Source organism: Nuphar pumila, chromosome 13 (assembly GCF_984573655.1).
Source record: "Nuphar pumila chromosome 13, dmNupPumi1.hap1.1, whole genome shotgun sequence".
In the NCBI taxonomy this organism is placed as follows: Eukaryota; Viridiplantae; Streptophyta; class Magnoliopsida; order Nymphaeales; family Nymphaeaceae; genus Nuphar; species Nuphar pumila.
Genome location: NC_143261.1, coordinates 98631839 through 98651318, shown reverse-complemented (window position 1 = coordinate 98651318; position 19480 = coordinate 98631839). Strand labels below are relative to the sequence as shown.

The window sequence follows — 19480 nt, the reverse complement described above, 5'->3', positions numbered from 1 at the left end:
AGATATGACTGGATCCGTCGATCATTTTACATGTTTTATGGATTTTTAGCCAAGTTATGAATCCAATTAGAATCGTTTGCAGCACACATACAAACGGCGTGTGCGCGGTTTGCAGCTGTAGATAAGCTGATTCTAAGGCCGAAACGCTCGCCAAACCAAAGAATCGAGACATGGTGAGTTGCCAACTTGGGGAGATTTCAGATGGGTCGCGAAGATGATCGGGTCTAATGATGACCACCTTCTGGTCCGTGATGATCTCCTCGGAGTCAAAATCGTCGGGACCCATCGTCGGAATCTGCTCGCATTCTTCTTCCTCAGCGAAGAACTCCATCATTTGGGATTTGCAGAAGCTAGCGAACCGCTGAAACAATTGAGAGATCTGGGCAGATTTTACTGAGCCCTCTTCGTTCCCCATTTCCTCCATCTTCACTGCAAAATTGAAGCGAAAATAAACGAAGAACCGAAAGACCAACTGAACCAAACAACTCCCTCTCCCTTCATTGGTTTTCTTTTCTTTAGCAGTTGGTGTAGTGATTGACCGTCTGTTGAGATATACCCATCAAAGAAAGCCCGAATTTGGCACTCTTCCTATCTTGAAGACAGAAGAGGAACGGGTGGGACAAATTTTTGTGTGAGACTTGGGAAGGTGGGAGGGAAAGGGGAGCTAGAGATTTTTTAGCGTGTGAGAGAGAGTCGGGCGCCCCCGTCGAGGTGCCTTTTGTTTTTTTTTTATTTGTTTTATTTTTGTAACAGGGGTGAAACGGTGTTTACAGGGTATTTTGGATGCGGGACGCACCCGAAGTTTCTTACAAATGGTGTGAAAATGACGTTTTTTGTCCTCTGCGCACGGGACGCACCATCAAACAACCCTTAAGAGTTTTAGACCATGAAGACACACCGAAATATGACCATGGTCTTGCCTATCTAAAAAAAAGAAATATGACCATGGTCAACGTGGCACGTTTGGACCCGGAACGACTGAACCACAATGGTGGCTTGGCTTGTCCTCATTAGAAAACGAAAACTTCAAAAATGCCAAAACATGCCATTTTCATTTGAGTTGCCATTTATTTGATCCCTGCGAACTCCCAAAGTGGTTTCCTGGGGAAGGGAACAGATATCGGATGTTGGTGATCGTTCTATAGATAAGCCGTTCTCCGTCGAGTACCCCCCATTCAAGTGATAAGAGTTGACTTCTATCTTGCGCCAACATGAGTTCCGGGGAGCATCTCGACATCCAACCTTCAGAACTCAAGTTCACTTGTGAGTTCCTCTTTTTCTTTCCCTTCTTTCCTCCTTTAAACTCGAAATTATCAACTGGGCTTTTCATTTTTTATCATAATACGAAACACCCATCTTCAATTTTCTGTGTATTTCAGTATTTTAGATCGAATTCACGGCTACCCATGTGCGTACTTCCCTTTATTTTGCATTCTAGGGATGAGATTGGTGGTTTTCATGATGAGTCTAGTTGTATTAGGCGTATCTTCCCTTTTCCCTTTGGTTCAGATTTATATTTTTTTCATTTATTGAGGGGTTTCATTGTGCTGCTCGGTATATTGAATTTTTATTTGTGTTGAGCCCCTCCATCTGCAGCATGTTGGAGAACGGTTTGTTCATGATGTTTTAGTTTTGTGGTTCTAAAATTTGGTGGCATGTGGTAATACTCTTCTGATAAGCTTTTTGCCTTCTTATGAACTGATCGTGAAGTCGAATTGAATAAGCAGAGCTCTTGTCCGTTGCGTCTGCTTAACAAGACAGATCATTATGTTGCTTTCAAGGTAGTCGCTTTGCTTATATTATAGACTGTTTCACCACATTCCATATGGGCTTCTCCTTTTCTTTTTGAGTATGTTAGCAATGACTGCTTGAATTTTTCCTTTGATCAACCAAGGTTAAAACGACGAGTCCAAAGAAATACTGCGTGCGGCCAAACACAGGCGTTGTCATGCCCAAGAGCGCTTTTGATGTTACTGGTAACAAGCGGTTCTTTCGGTTCATGAATTTTTGTGCAATTGAGCGATCCTTTGTGTCTACCAGAATGGGCATTCACAGCCATTTAGTTGGTTCCTTTTTTTTATAAGCCCTTCTTCCTTGTTTGTAGTTACAATGCAAGCGCAACAGGAGGCACCACCTGACATGCGGTGCAAAGACAAGTTCCTCATTCAGAGTGTCATTGCGAATCATGGATTGACTGCTAAGGACATCACTGGAGAAATGGTGTGATACTTTTATTGTGCTTTAATCAAGTAAATCATTTTGGGTGGCTTCACTGTAGTTTATTGGAAAGTGACATATTAGGCTTCACTTTTAGTTCAATAAAGAGGATGGGAACGTTGTTGAGGAGTGCAAAATGGGGGTGGTATATGTTCCTCCACCCCAACCTCCATCACCAGTTCCAGAAAAAGCAGAGGAAGGTTCCTCACCATGGGCTTCTCAGTCAGAGAACGGAAACTTCAGTTCATCTTTATATGATTCTGTAAGCTCATAACTGATGATTAATTTCTCCTTCATAATTCCTTTTGGTAGTACTACTTCAAGATGAATCTTTTTGTCTCATGATATAAAGTATTTTTTGGGGCTGTTTGTCAGTGCCATGTATTAATTCTTAACGCTTAACTATTCAGGTATCAAAAGCATCTGAAGAGCCAAAAGAAAAACATTCAGAGGTAACTTTTGAAAGCATTTACTTGTTATTTGAATTCTGGTAGCTGTGGTGCTTCCTTGCTCATGTATTCTGAGACTGATTCTTTCTGCTTTATCTTTGTCTCAGATTTGATATGTGAAACTTATTTGTTCCTTTATATGATCTAGTAAGTTATTTGTCTGTATGCATGTGCTTGGCAACAAACATTATGTTGATAATAGACTTATCTAATCCACACTGAGCATGATATATCATTCAGTGTGATACTGGAAGATTTTCAAGGTGAACAATTTTCTACTTCTTTTGATTTTAGCTTGCCTTTATAAATTTAAGAAAAACTGCTGAACTGTTTTACCAGGTTATAATCCTTGGGAAAGGAAAAATTGGTATTATTTGGTTTTAGTCGTGAGAGGTAGTGTGCCCATTTATGGATGCTATTGACAAAAGATGTTTCATAGGTGTTTGGGTCCTTGAAAATATTAAATTATATGAAATTGAGTGAAAGAAGAGTAACCAACATCAGGAATGTAGAATTTCATTACAAGTAGCTTCCATGGCTACCTTGTAATCAAGTTCATGCTTGCTGATATTGCATTGTAGATTTCTGTAATTTCTTGGTGATGAATTTCTATTATTCACCTCTTATTTTATATGTTAAAGGAGACCTTCATTACCTGTCAGTTATCATTCATGACTTAGTTAACCTTTCTCTGCAAAGTTTGTTGGCTGATCTCACAATCTTTCTATTAGCAAGTTACAAAAGTTAGATTTATTCCTTCTACAAAAATTAAAGGTAGTTCTCTCTTATGCTATTGAAATCACTTGTACTGCAAAGGCTACTGCAGTTACTATGCCACCTTTTTTGTTTGTAGAGAGGCTATAGGATGTTTGAATTTATTGTCTATGACTCTTCAAAGTCGTGACTTTGCATATGTTCAAGATGATTTAAACTTTCCTATACTTTGGAAGACCCAAAGGCATTACTCACATTGTGTTATTTATTTCATTTTTGGGGGGTCATCCCTCTTGTCCTTTCATGATGTCATTCGTGAATAATGATCTTCTATTACTTCTTGAATGTGATCATAGTATTCTAAGAAGCATAGCATTGAAAAATTGGTTCCAATTCAAATCAAGATCTGCAATGACAAGCCGAGTATCACCCACACAGCCCCTTCACGTGGTCTAATCCTACTCCATCATGATATATGCCCCTATAATTGTTGCTTCTCTTGGATGCTGATTGGGCTTGGGCAGTTAACACCAGAGACTCCATTGTAGTTATTTTGCCTGTCTAAGCACTTAATTACATAGTTACCATGAAATGAAAGGGATACGAGAAGCGGAAGCAGGGAATTGAGTGTTAAAAAGTAGTATGAAGGGGGAAACATGATAAGTTTATGAAGCGAATATGCAAATGCATGAAAATGAAAAGGTAGCACATAGAAAGAAATATGAAGTATGAGCAGAAGCAAATAAGAAATGACGTGGATACAAATATAAAATGATATAAAAGTAACATGCAAGCTTGTTACAAAAAAATATAATTTTTAAATATGAAAAACATAGGAAGTGAGGGCAAGGGAGTGGGAAGTGGCAAGAAGTGAAAGAGAAACATTAAGGAAGCAAAACACAATCAATTTGGGAAATGAAGAGGAAGCGAGCTTCCCACTAAAGGGAATTGAGTTTCCCATATTTTGGAAACGGGTTTCCCAAAGCTTTCCCTCCTTTCGAGGAAGCAAGGAGTTTCCCGCTTCCGAATTGAGGTTCCACATGTAGCAAGAAGTTTCTGGTAACTATGCTTAATTCATTTCCTAGAGTAATCATAAGCATGAACTATCGCTGTATCCATTACTTTCTCTGACTGCCAACCTTAGCAGTTTTAATTATAAAAAGTACACAGATTCGCTCTTGTGGCTGCTTTACACCAAACATTGTTTGTTGTCTACTGTTTGTGATAACAAATATTTTCTTTTCTACTTTCACGTGACATTTTGTAAGACTCTAGTAGAACCGGTACTATTGTATGGTCTTTTGGGAAACAGAGAAGTGACAGGAAGAGAGGGTGCAGATAGCTTGATGTTTATTTTAAGGTGGTTGTCTCGCATAACCAGAAAGAACATGATAACGCATGAATATATTAAAGAAATTAGGTGTAGCGCCAATGGAACAGAAAAAATTAAAGAGTGCTGATTGAGATGGTTTTGACCTTGTTACAAGGAGGCATAAACAATACTACTGAGAAGGGTTGATAATTTATACATGTTGAACAAACTAATGAAAGGGGTATAATAGCTACCTATGTAAAGGTTGTGTCTCACATTTCAGCTTTAAATAGGAGGGAATGGCAGACAGTTACTTGGTAAAGCTGACCTGTGTTGATTGGAGTAAGACATGATGATCATGATCATGATCTTCTTTGGGTTCTTCTACAGCATGTTTTTTCTTATTGCTTGTATATCATAAGATGCTGCATGTTTGTGATCTCTTGGTAAAACTTTGACTCTTTCACTTGAGGCAATCAAGGTTTGGAGGGGAATTTTATGTTTTCTATTATGTGTACCTATTTCTTTGTGAAGAGCATTTGTGTCCTTTCCCATTTTTTATGAGCTTTACCTAATATTTGTCATAAAGGTTATTTTCTACTCCTTTATTCACAGATCAGTCAGGTATTTGATTTTCCTAACCCATTCTCAGAAATGAGAAGCATTGCAGCTTGGTCTTTCCTCCAAGTTCCTTTGCCCCTGACAACTGATTCATTGCAGTGTTAAAGTGGTTAGACAAAGTTATTTTGAGCTAGTTTTCTTTAAGTACTGCTGCACTAGTGACCAGAAGCTATTTATTGTTTTGTATTTTTTTTCTGCTTTTGGTTTACATTATTATGCTCCTGTTGTTATCTTATTAAAGATTAAGCCAATACCTTGATAGCTTGAAAGTCTAAATTGTGTGGTTTCTGTTGTTTATGTTGTTGATATGTCCTAACCTTGCATGAAGATTGTGCTGCAAAGAATTTCCTCTCATTAGGTTCAAGTTCAACTGTATTGAATTTCTACCAGTGACAATCCTCTCCCATTTTGTTCTGTTGATAGTTCCTTTTGTTAAAAATTCTATTTTCAGGGTCAAGTTCAAGTATGATAACTGGACTTGTAGAGTCAAGCCATATTTAACTGAGGGGCCATCCCCCATCCTTTGTATAAAAAAAGGAATGCTGTTTTCTGCCAAATGATTAAAAAGAATTTCCAAATTAATCAGCCTTTGTTTGATTTTCTACTTAGTATCAGCTGTCCAAGGCATGCAGCATTTGGACTTCTAAAGGTCACCTTTTCAGTAATGATCTAATTGAGCAGAATCAATATTTGTGTTCTCAAGGGACTGGGCTGTGGTTTTTTGTGTAGGTTTTGAATAGCCTAGATCTTATATTGTACAATTTTCATTTGGCTTCTTATGCACGTGAGCATCACCTTACCTTAATGCTTTCCTTTGGGGAATCCCTGAAGCTGCACCTTGTGTTGAATGCTTTAATTATTTTGGTTGGGTTATCTTTTCTGCAATTAACTTTAGAATTGTGATTCAGTTCATTGTTGGATTAATTATTTAAACATGAAATTTATTAAGAGTTTTTGAGCATGATTCTTTAGGCTTTGAATATGATCTCAACATTGACCATGGAGAGAACATCTGCCGTTCAGCAAAATAAAAAATTGCTGCAAGAGCTGGTATGCTTTCATTGATCACATACTTTATCTTTTGTTGTGTATGAAAACAGTAAAGTTTACAAAATTGAATGCGATATTGTTGCTTCATTCATCATGATTGTTATTACTTTATTATATATATTGTCTACTAATGAAGGCAAGGAACTAATGAGTAGAAATCACTCTTTTCTTAAAAAATTTCCAATTTTTTGTAGATCAAATGTTACGGATGTGATCTACATGGTTTGTTTAGTAGGAAACTTTGAATCATGCGATTATAACAAGTAATTAGGTTTTTAAAGGGGTCCAAAAATCAATGGCCCACAATGTGCCAAAATTTCATTACTCAAAAGATCACATTTTTACATCAGAAAAGCACGATCCAAGGCTTGATCCTTAGCAAACAAACCACACTGAACACATCTATGTGGTTAGATTGAGTCGATACAACTTGCACCTATGATTTCTAGTTCCTTACCTTCATTAGTAGCAAATATTTTCCCATATATATAGGGCCTATATTTGTTAGTCATTTATAGGTACAAATGCCTCTTTTTTTTCTTTTCTTTTTTGTTTTTTATGAAACTAACCTTTCAGATGTGATCCAATTGCTACAAGTGGGCAGGTTTTTATAAGGGTTCAAAAATCAATGGCCTACAATGTGTAATACTTTCTTGGATCATAACATCGTGGTTTTTCATTGAAAAAACATGACTCAAAAGCTGATCCACACTATTTTGGACATGCTGAATCCATCTATGAGGTCCGATTGGATCGTAGTCACCAATATTGCTGATATTTTGAAAATATTGTGATATTATTGTTATTTCAACAGCTGATATTTTCCCTAGATTTTCAAAATATTGCCAGAACATAAAATATCATGATATTATTGTGATATTTTTCACAGATATTCCCGAAAATTTCAAAATATATTGATTTCTATGTGGAAAAGGTAAGATGGGTTATAAAATTATATCCAAATTCAACTTAATTCAAATTACATCTTTGTACTAGAGTCTGACCCAATTTCAACCAAGCCTGACCACATCTTTTCCCAATCCCACATGGATTTGGATACACAGTATCTGGATATAACAATATGGATTAGATCTGGTTCAGACTAACAGGGAATCTTATACATTTAGCATTTCTAATACCCAAACCTGCTTCATATCAGTTCCGGTTTGTTTAGGGCTAATTTTAAACGTGATGTTAAATATGGGTCTAATTAAAACTCAATGTATTCAATATATCGAAAATCATACCAAAAATGAGCTCAAACTCAACTCATATTGGGTAGGTTTTGTGTAGTTTTCAGACCGGATTTAGGTATGGGTTGTAATGGAATACAAAGAACACAAACAAAGACCACTTATGGGTCAAGATACAAACACAATCACAATGCCACTTATGGGCAAGAGAGAAAGCATAAAAAATATATAGATTTTATTGAGAGTGCTTGAGAACAAGCTTTAAATACAAGAGGGGTTTGCCCCCTATATATACACCACACACATGCATAGAGGCCATTGGGACCACCCCCAAAAGCTAGAAATAGAGCCGTTGGGGAGGTCCCAACAACTTTATGGGATCTAGACTATAATGCCCTTAGCTTTGTAGCTAAAGGGCATTATGTTAAATAAATAGAAAAAAGAAAAAAGAAAAAAGGAAAAGAATTGATGTGCCCCTAATGGGCACAACCTATTACAATAAAGAAAATGACTAAAATACCTCTAATGGGTATTTTCTATTACATCAAAAGAAAAAAAAAATATATATATATATATATATATATATATATATATATATGTCCATACACATGACTAAAAGTATGTATATATAGTAACATATATATATATATATACACACACTTTAACACTCCCCCTCAAACTTACTTTGTAATCAAGCAAAAAGTGAAACCGGGAGAAGGAAGAGCTTTTGTAAAGAAGTTGGCCAACTGAAATTCCGATGCTACATATGGCAGGACGATGGTCTTCTTCAAGTACTCTTCATGAACATAGTGGCAATCCATCTCAATATGTTTGATGCATTTATGAAACGTGTGATTGCCAGTTATGTAAGTGTCACTTTTGTTATCACAACATAACCTTGAGGGTGATTGCATATGCACCCCCATGTCTTTCAATAATCTTCTCAAGCACACAACTTCAGATGTTGTAGTGGCCATGGCCCGGTACTCAACTTTGGTTGATGATAATGGCACATTCTGTTGTTTTTTGCATTTTCAGGACACCAATGAGTCACCTACGACATAAAAACCTGTAGTTGAGCGTCTATCATTAGAATCTCTTTCACAGTCAAAGTAAGTATAAGCAATTAATTCAAATGAAGAGGAAAAAGACAAAACAATCCCTTTAAATGTGCACAGTTGTAGGAGAATCTTAGAATTCACTGGCGGTATAAACTGCATATGAGATATCAGGTCTGGTGTTGGTCAAATATGTGAGAGCCCCAATCATATGGCAGTAAGGAGTCAGATCGCCCAGAGGTGTGCCATCATCTATCTTCGTTTTTGCATTTATCACATCAGGAGTGTCCACCATTTTCTCATCAATAATTCCAAACCTGTCTATGATGTCAGAAGTAAACTTGGATTGAGTTAAAAAATAGCCACGTGCAGAGTAGTCAACCTCAATCTCTAAAAAGTATCTAAGAAAACGTAAATCAGTCATTTTAAAGCTTTGTTTTAAAACGTTCTTAATAAAACTAACTCCCTATTTGTCTCCTGCAGTGATGATCATGTCGTCAACGTAGAGAAGGATGACAATACCCACATCCGATTTCTTAATAAACATAACAATGTCAGTATAATAGGAAGTAAAACCTAGTTTAACCATAACAAAACTAAACCTATCATACCAGACTTTAGGTGTCTCTTTCAGACCATAAAGGGCTTTCCTTAAATGAAGCACCTTTCCAACGTAAACTTTATATTCAGGTGGTGGATCCATATAAACCTCTTCCTTTAATTCACTATTGAGGAAGACATTCTTGACATCCATTTGATAAATAGGCCAACATCTAATGGCAACAACAACTATAAGAGTTCTAACAAAAGTCATCCTAGCCATTGAAGCAAAGGTTTCATCATAATCTATTTCATACTCTTAAGAATAAACCTTGGCCACTAATCTAGCCTTATGCCTCTCTAAAGTTCCATCATTGTTGGTTTTAATTTTAAAAACCCATCTACAACGTATTGTCTTCTTTACATGAGGAAGATTTTTTATATCCCAACTTTTGGATTTTTCTAACGCTCGTATTTCATCATTCATAGTGCTCATCCATTCAAAATAATTTTTGTCTGGTTGTATGAGGAAGGGTTCAAAGTAAGAAAGTATCTTGGCTAGACAAACTCTATACTGAGGAGGAAAATTTTGTAGGATACAAATCTATCAGGAGTCCTATTAGTTGTTTTTGATTTCCTAAGAGTGTTTGGTTCTTGATTTTCTATGCTAGAATATTGTTCTAGGGCATTGAGATGTCTATCAACAGTTCTTCTTCTATATTGGATAACTAAAGGTCCACCATCAATGTCATGAGACTCACCACACTAGATATTGTTTTGAGGTTCATCATTAACATCATTGTTGTTTAACACTTCATCATTACATTTAGGAAATAATTCAAGAGAAGAGTAATCAACATCATTGTTGGTAACATTTCTCGATATATAGAGTTTATCATGTTTAAAATCATAACATCTAAATCCTTTTTGACTTTCTCTATAACAAAAAAAACACAAGGAATGACTCTTGGTGAAAGTTTGTTATTTTTATTTTTAAGAACACATCATTTACATCTAAAGGTCCTTAGTCTGAAATAGTCAAGGGTAGTTTTATAAAGTTTCTCCTAAGAAAAAATATTTTAAAGTTTGGTTGAAGGAAGTTTGTTTATAAGGTATATTGAAGGAAGCACAATTTCAACCCAAAAATGTTTTGAAACATGTTTAGAAATAAGGTTCTAGTGGTTTCTACTATATGCCCGTGTTACCTTTCAGCCAAACCATTTTGTTGAGGCGTGTTTACACAAGATCTTTGATGCAAAATGCCGTGGTTTTTCAAATAATTTTTGAAATCATCTCGAATTAGAGCGAAATATAGAGATATTGGTTTTAAGAAGATTTTTAACAAGGTTATTGAAGGTTTGAAAGTTCCGAAAACTTCATATTTGTGCCTAAGAAAGTAAATCCAAGTGAAACGAGAATAATCGTTCACAAAAATCACATAATAAGTAAATCTTTCTTTAGAGAAAACAAGAGTAGGACCCCAAACATCCGAGTGCATTAGTTCAAGCGGTTTGAAAGCAAAAAAGGTCCTTTCTTGATAAGGAATGCCTTTCATTTTCCCAAGAATACAATTAGTATATTGAAAATTTTCATTACAAAATTCTCAAATGGGATACATTGGATAACTTAGAAATGCTAGGATGTCCTAGTCTTTGATGCCACAAAACAATATCTAATTTTTGTACATTGAGACAAAAATTATCTTTGAGAATGATCAACCGATCCATGTAGTAGAGATCTCCTTTCCTATGTCCTTCCCCAATCTGCTTCCCGAATCGAAGATCCTGTATTAAACAACGATTAGGTGTGAAGGAGATACTACAACCATGATCGATTTTTTGGAAAACCAAAAGAAAATTTAAATTGAGTTTTGAAACAATTCCGACTTTTGGAATGAGAATATTCGAAGATTTTTTAAAATCCCCAATCCCTTTAATATCAAGAGAGAAACCGTCGGCGGTAAAAGCTTTAGATATACTTTAATTAATACTACAATTGGGTAGCATAAAATTATTAGGAGTCATATGAAAAGAAGCACCCGAATCTATGAGCCAAGAAGTCTTATCGGGTGGTGAGGATGAAGATACCTCAACACTAGTTAAAGAGGATAAGTTTTTGAAGTGCGGTTGTAGTGTTTCTACTGGTTGGGACAATGGCATGCCTCCAAAAGATCGTGGATCTATATTGGTTGCATTCTTGTCTTCTTGAGAAGCCTCTAGGGTTGCCACTCTTTTCTCGTCATTTTCTTTGAATTCTGGGCAATGTGGCTTGATGTGCTTCAATTCTCTACTGTTATGACAAATAATTTTCTCATTTCTCCCATCATTTCTTCCATCATTGTTGCGTTGCCTCCCAAAGTTATTTATGGAAAAGTGAGGAGGCTTATAGGAATAAGTGTTGGCACTGAGTCTAGAAACCGCCAACATGTTGTCTTTAGGCTCCATAGATTCGGTCATAGATTTTAGCCTAGTTTCTTCCATGCAAACTTGAGCTAAAATCTCACGTAAAGGGAGAAACTCCTCTTTCTTGCGGTGGATAATAGATCTCAAACATGTTCAAACTCAGTCCTATGCCCTCTCATGAATTAAAAAAATTGCTCTCCAAGTATTTGGTTTTTCCTTTGGTGAGCATCATTAGGAGTATCCCAAATAGGCTCTATTTTAGCCATTTGGTCTCATAGTCTCTTGAGAGTAACATAATATTCTCTCACATTTCTGTATTTTTGTTTACAATTGTGTATCTTATCTTGCAACTCTCATTTATGGGCGATATTGTTTTGAGTGTAGGTTTGTTTAATAAAAACCCATGGTTTATCGGCCCTTTCGAACTCTTAGATATTCTCACAAGGTTCTTCACATATACTTCCCATAAAAAGTGATAAAACCTTGGCATGTTTAACATTCCTTGCTTTAAAAGCTTTTTTATATTAAAAAAGGGCCTTTTCTCTATCATTACCCTTGGGAGTTTCTTCTTTGATTATTCCATTTTTGCCACAAATAGATTTGGTAAGGAACCGTCGAAATATTCCCATAAATCCTTGTCAATCAAAATCCTTTTAATGGTGGTAGCCACATATTATAGTTTTTCTCATCAAATTTGATGGGAACAATCGTAACAACTTTTTCGGCCATCACACCAAGAAAAGAGAAGAGGATAAGAGGTAGAGAGAATAAATAGATAGAGAAGGTAGAAGATGACGAGCTCTCCAAGGTAATGAAGTTCACGATCACTCGTTCTTCCTTCATGTACTCTTGAACGAATGATCTTTCACTTCTAGCTCTGATATCATGTCATGGAATGCAAAAAACATAAACAAATGCCTCTTATGGGAAAGTACAACACACACAAACAAAGACCACTTATGGGTCAAGATACAAATAGAATCACAATGCCACTTATGGGCAATTAAAAAAACATAAAAAACTATGTCACATGGGTGCGGGTGCTGTAATGAAATGGTGGTCTTCCATGAACGCCCTTGGAATGATCGAACGAAGTGTCTAAAAGATACTTTAAGCAAAGCCCTTAAAAAGGGTAAAATAGGAACAACACACACATAAACAAATAATTTTATTTATGTAAAAAGGATGCTTGAAAAGCATTACAAGAAGTGAAGTTTACAAGGAGGCTGCACCCCTATTTATACAAGAGCTAATGTAGAGAGCTTTCCCTTCTAGCTGTTGGACTAGTTCCAACAGCTAGTATTTGGTTAAGTTCCAAGTGAAACTTAACCAAACTAGATATTATCTAGTTCGATACGAACTAGATAATATTTATTGTACAATAAATTAAAAGAAAATAAAAATAAAAATAAATAAATAAATATAATAATGATATATTGTTATTATTATATATATCTATATTACATTTTAACACCCCCCCTCAAACTTACGGTACAATGAGCGAAAGTTTGTCTAAGAGGAAGTGAAATCTCGGAGCCGCAAGAGGTTTGGTGAAGAAATCTGCTAGTTGGTACTCAGATGTAACATATGGCAGATCAATGGTGCCGTGTAGGTACTCCTCTCGAACATAGTGACAATCCTGTGAAAGTATCTCCAACAAGATACTAATATCAAGACCTTAATATTCTTGATATTGAACCCACCACGAAAGCACAATAAGAACACTTTAGAACACTTGTGCACAAAGAGCACAACCCACAAATAACTCACAAATGCACAAAGGCATAAAAACAATGAAATCAATTTATTGAGAACTTGGACTTTGACTCAAAGCCATAAGAAAATACAAAGGGGAGAACCCCTATTTATAACATCACAAGAGGGGCCTTGGAGGGGCTCCACCCATAGACGTTGGAGCCCCTCCAACGGTCACAAATGTGACCGTTGGAGAGGGCCCAACGTCTATGTTGGTGGCCCCCCCAAGGTACCTTTTGGTACACTTACAAAAGAAATAAAAAAAAACAAAAAGAAAGAAAATAAAAATAATTACAATCACATCCATAAAGTGAATGTGCGCAAAAAATAGAGAAAAAGACTAAACTACCCTTATGACTAAACAAATAGAAATATATATTTTATATATATATTTGAGTAGATACATATACATATATATTAATATATGTATATGTATTACCATATATATATAAAATATATATATATATATATATATAACATTATATGATTATGTACATAATTTAACACCCCCCCTCAAACTTAGGGCAGGATGACCGAGAGTTTGCTAAGAAGGAAGTTGAAGAGCGGAGCACACAAGGCTTTAGTGAAGAAATCTGCCAACTGATACTCGGACGTGACATATGGAAGGTCAATGATTCCGTGGAGATACGCCTCCCGAACATAGTGACAGTCCATCTCAATATGTTTGGTCCGCTCATGAAAAGTGTGATTTTTAGCAATATAAATCGCACTTTTGTTGTCACAGCAAAGCTTGGTAGGCCCTTCAATTTTGATTCCCATATCTTCCAGCAACTGATGAATCCAAACAATTTCCATGGTAGTAGTCGCCATGGCACGATATTCAGCTTCAGTTGATGATAGAGATACCTTTTGTTGCTTCTTGCATCTCCATGAGATCAATGAGTCTCCTAAGAATACACAAAAACCAGTGGTGGAGTGACGGTTATTTGGGTCACCTCCCCAATCAGAGTCAGTATAAGCAATTAATTTTAACTCAGAAGAGGAAGACAGAAAAACTCCCTTATTAATAGTGTGCTTTAGGTATCTCACGACACGCAAGATAGCACCCATGTGAACAGAAGTTGGTGCATGCTGAAATTGACTTGCCGTATGCACCGCATGTGAGATATCTGGTCTGGTGATACTTAGATACATCAACGAGCCTACTAGTTGCCTGTAGGGAGTAGGATCGGAGAGAGGAACACCATCATCAATCTTCATTTTTGCTCCTACTATAGCAGGAGTTTCACAAACTTTATCATCTGTAATACCTGACCTGTCAATAATCTCAGATGCAAGCTTAGTTTGAGACAAAAAATACCCTCTATGAGAGTATGCAACCTCAATACCCAAAAAATAAGTTAAGAAACCCAAGTCAGACATTTCAAACTTATCCTTTAAAATGGATTTTATGCTTGTAATCCCTTTAGAATCACTCATAGTAATAAGCATGTCATCCACATATAGCAACAGAATAACAATCCCTGCATTAGATTTTCTAACAAACAAGGCAGTATCAGTAAAGCATGATAAAAAACCATTGTCTAACATCACGGAGTTAAACCTATCATACCAAGCTTTGGGAGCTTGTTTTAAGCCATAAAGTGCTTTTCGAAGACGAAGCACTTTCCCTTTAGGGTACTCCATTCCAGGAGGAGCATCCATATATACTTCTTCGTTTAAATCTCCGTTTAAAAACGCATTCTTAACATCCATCTGATAGATGTTCAATTTATTTATTGAAGCAACGGTTATAAGACATCGGACGGTGACCATCCGAGCAACGGGGGCAAAAGTCTCCTCATAATCAATCCCATATTTTTGACCATATCCTTTTGCAACTAAGCGGGCCTTATATCTCTCAAGAGACCCATCACTCTTAGTTTTGACTTTAAAAACCCATCTACACCCTATTGCTTTCTTATCTTTAGGAAGGTCTTGAAACTCCCAGGTTTTTGCTTTCTTTAGGGCTTTAAGTTCATTATTCATAGCAACTATCCATTCCGGGCATTTTTGTGCTTCCTCGAAATCCCTAGGTTCTATGTACGAGTGAATGGCGCTTAGACAGGCTCTATATTTTGGTGAAAAAGACTCATATGAAATGAACCTAGAAGGTGGTTTTTTGATCTTTCGGTCCTACGAAGATTTCCTTCACTTGAAGGGGTAGACTCACTATCATATCTTTCGAGGGCACTTCTAAAAGAACTCCTATCTCTATGAGAATAGGTTATAGGATCTCTATGTGGTTCTTCATTAATGGGTTGATCAGAATGAGTTTCATCATTTTGATTTGTTTCATCATCGCTAGTATCATCATTTTCAGTTAATAAATCAAACAAAAAAGAATAGTCTATATTCTCGTCATTAGTTTCAAGTTTTTCGAAACCACTAACATTTTCCAAGAAGCTTACATTTCTGGAAACATAAAGTTTATCACTCTTAACATCATAACAGCGAAAACCTTTATGAGTTTCAGAGTAACCAAGAAAGGCACAAGGAATGGCCTTAGGGGAGAGTTTGTCATTTTTATCAGTAAGGACAAAACATTTACATCCAAAAACCCTTAACCTGCTATAATCAGGTTCTTTTTCGTATAACTTTTCAAACGGGGAAATCTTGTTCAAGTTTTTAGATGGAAGTCTATTTATGAGATAGACAGAAGTAAGAGCGGCCTCCGCCCAAAGTTTTTTCGGTATATTTTGAGAAATGAGCAAAGTTCGTGTGGTTTCAATAATATGCCTATGTTTCCGTTCAGCCAACCCATTTTGTTGGGGGGTTTTGGGACAAGACTTTTGATGGAGAATTCCGTAGTTTTCAAGATAGCTTTTAAATTCATTGGAAAGGTATTCGCCACCCGAATCGGTTCTAAAAATTTTTAAATTTCCATTGAATTGATTTAAAACCATCATATGAAATGTTTTAAAAGTTGAGAAAACTTTATGTTTATGTTTAAGAAAATATATCCAACTAAACCTAGTGAAATCGTCCACAAAGATAACATAGTATGAGAAACCTCCCTTAGATATCACCGGAGCCGGACCCCATACATCGGAGTGAACAATTTCAAAAGGTCTTGTTGTAAACATGGATCTTTGAGGAAAATGAAGACTTCTCATTTTTCCAAGAATATATTCATTACAAACAAAATTTTCATTACAAAGATGCTTAATAAAAGACAAATAAGAGATTTTAACAATGTTGGGATGACCCAATCTCTTATGCCATACATGAATATCTTTGTTTTGAGCAACATTACAAAATTGATTCTTGGGAATTTTAAGAAAATCAACATAGTAGAGGTCTCCTCTCCTAGAGCCTTCCCCAATCAATTTCCCAGACTGGCGATCCTGTATCCAACATTTATTAGAAGAGAATTTTATATCGCAACCATAGTCCGAGAGTTGAGAAACGGAAAGTAAATTTAAGTTTAGTTTTGGAATAAGACGAATTTTTGGGATAAAGAAGTCTTGTTTTTCAAAATTGCCCATTCCTTTAATTTCAAGAGGGGTTCCATCCGCGGTTGAGACAAAAGATGGAAGGCAATTTTCAGAATAATTAGAAAGAAAACAATGACTTGGAGTCATATGAAATGAAGCACCAGAATCAAGTAGCCAAGATGTCTTACCAAGAGAGGAAGAAGATGACATAGCGGCTCCGGAAGTGCCTCCTTTGAGAAGAGGTTGAAGAGCATCCATAATTTGATGAAGCGAAAGAGGTTCATTTGATGTTGAAGGCCGTTCCTCCGATTGGGATGCTAAAGCCGCGGCGAGGAATTTCTTCCATTTGGGACAATTGGGTTTGATATGTCCCGGTTCTTTACAAAAATGACAAGTTAATTTGCTATAATCTCTCTTGCCATATCGATCATTTTGCCCTTGATTTTTGAAATGGGGCGGTTTGTATGTTTTCAAATTATTACCGGGTCTTGACACGGCATTGACCACTTCATAGTCATTTTGAGGTGTAGCAAGAATGCTTGGGTTATTTTTACTAATCCCCATACGTGTTTCCTCACCACTTAGCTTGGTGATGACATCTTCAATAGATGGGGAGGTAAAAGCCGATAAAAGGGAGGACCGAATTTGCTCAAATTCGGGTCTAAGACCATTTAGGAAGTTGAAGAAACGATCTTCCTCTAGTTGTTTGTGCCTTAATTCAATAGCTTCTCCGCTCCATTTTGGTTCGAGCATGGCAAGCTCGTCCCAAATAGATGATAATTCGGAAAAATATTTCCGAATAGATAAATCATTTTGTTGAAGAGTCAAGGCTTTCTTTTGGAGGTAGTATTTGTGAGACAAGTCCCTTGACGTATACATTTTTTCAAGGTATAACAAAGCTTCGGAGGCCCTTTTAAACTTGATGATATTTGCATTGATCTTGGTTTCTACGGACGAAAAAATCCAAGACAATATCTTGAAGTTCTTCATTTCCCACTCATCATGCTTTTTGGAATATTCTTCTAAAGCCTTTTGTCTATCTTCTCCTTCAAGAATTTTAATTTCCCCTTTCTCTATAATAGAAAGCTTGGGTTCGGGTTCCGATATGGAACCTTGAACATAACCCCAAAGACCTTTCCCTTTGATATGGGCTTCCATATTGCCGGCCCAAACATGGTAGTTCGAACCACTAAGTTTAAAACCAAGGGAGAAGTGGGAGTCTTTTTCACCCATTATGGAGAGGAGAAGATGGAAAATAAAGCGTACCTTAACGGATTTTCAACCTTTTCTTGACAAAAGTTGCTTCTAAAATATTGCCCGAAGCAAATGCTTTACTCAAAATCTTCACTAGCTTGAGGGCACGATTTCCGAGGTGCTTCACAAGAGCCGAGATACACGATCTTTTTCATCCAACGAGGCTCTGATACCATGTGAAAGTATCTCCAACAAGATACTAATATCAAGACCTTAATATTCTTGATATTGAACCCACCACGAAAGCACAATAAGAACACTTTAGAACACTTGTGCACAAAGAGCACAACCCACAAATAACTCACAAATGCACAAAGGCATAAAAACAATGGAATCAATTTATTGAGAACTTGGGCTTTGACTCAAAGCCATAAGAAAATACAAAGGGGAGAACCCCTATTTATAACATCACAAGAGGGGCCTTGGAGGGGCTCCACCCATAGACGTTGGAGCCCCTCCAACGGTCACAAATGTGACCGTTGGAGAGGGCCCAACGTCTATGTTGGTGGGCCCCCCAAGGTACCTTTTGGTACACTTACAAAAGAAATAAAAAAAAAAACAAAAAGAAAGAAAATAAAAATAATTACAATCACATCCATAAAGTGAATGTGCGCAAAAATAGAGAAAAAGACTAAACTACCCTTATGACTAAACAAATAGAAATATATATTTTATATATATATTTGAGTAGATACATATACATATATATTAATATATGTATATGTATTACCATATATATATAAAATATATATATAACATTATATGATTATGTACATAATTTAACAAATCCATCTCTATGTGTTTGGTGCGTTCATGAAAGGTCCGGTTGCTTGCGATGTAGATTGCACTCTTATTGTCACAACACATGCGCGAGGCCTGTGTTGCTTCAGCTCCCATGTCAGCTAATAGCTATGTCACATGGGTGCGGGTGCGGGTGCGGGGATTCGACACTTCCAAAAAACCCGGGTGCGACAGGGGAAAAATGTAATATATATATATATATATATATATATATATATATATATATATATATATATATATATATATATATATATATATATATATATATATATATATATATATAAAAGGGGGTTTGGGGGTTCCCCCGACGCGGGTTTTTTCAAATTTCATTTTATATACAGCTGCACGCACCCATCTCGTCAGGAGAACAGTGAATACTAATAGCCAACAAGGCTACCACCATCATTATCATTTATTATGGAGAGAGAAAATCCTTTACGAAAAAAAGGATCAGCAAGGCTACCACCATCATTATCATTTATTATGGAGAGAGAAAATCCTTTACTAAAAAGAAGGATCGGCAAGGCTACCACCATCATTATCATTTATTATGGAGAGAGAAAATCCTTTACGAAAAAGAAGGACCAGGATTGAAAAGGCAGGAGCAATTGACTAGCTGTTTGGACAACATGTGCAATGTCTGGCCGAGTGATAGAAAGGTAGGAAAGAGCTCCAAC

The 19480-nt window shown here is 36.4% G+C and overlaps 1 protein-coding gene across 1 annotated transcript in view; it reads left to right on the top strand.

Moving 5' to 3' along the window:
• The first annotated feature begins 1056 nt into the window (after positions 1-1056).
• LOC149819399 (vesicle-associated protein 1-3-like) overlaps positions 1057-19480 on the top strand; it is a 36306-nt gene continuing 17882 nt past the window's right edge. Inside the window, exons 1-7 of the mRNA XM_089984578.1 lie at positions 1057-1263; positions 1711-1781; positions 1895-1976; positions 2105-2220; positions 2315-2479; positions 2628-2669; positions 6286-6363. Of these exons, the coding sequence (XP_089840704.1) occupies positions 1212-1263; positions 1711-1781; positions 1895-1976; positions 2105-2220; positions 2315-2479; positions 2628-2669; positions 6286-6363 (606 nt within the window). The 5' untranslated portion in view covers positions 1057-1211. The remainder of the gene's footprint in view (positions 1264-1710; positions 1782-1894; positions 1977-2104; positions 2221-2314; positions 2480-2627; positions 2670-6285; positions 6364-19480) is intronic.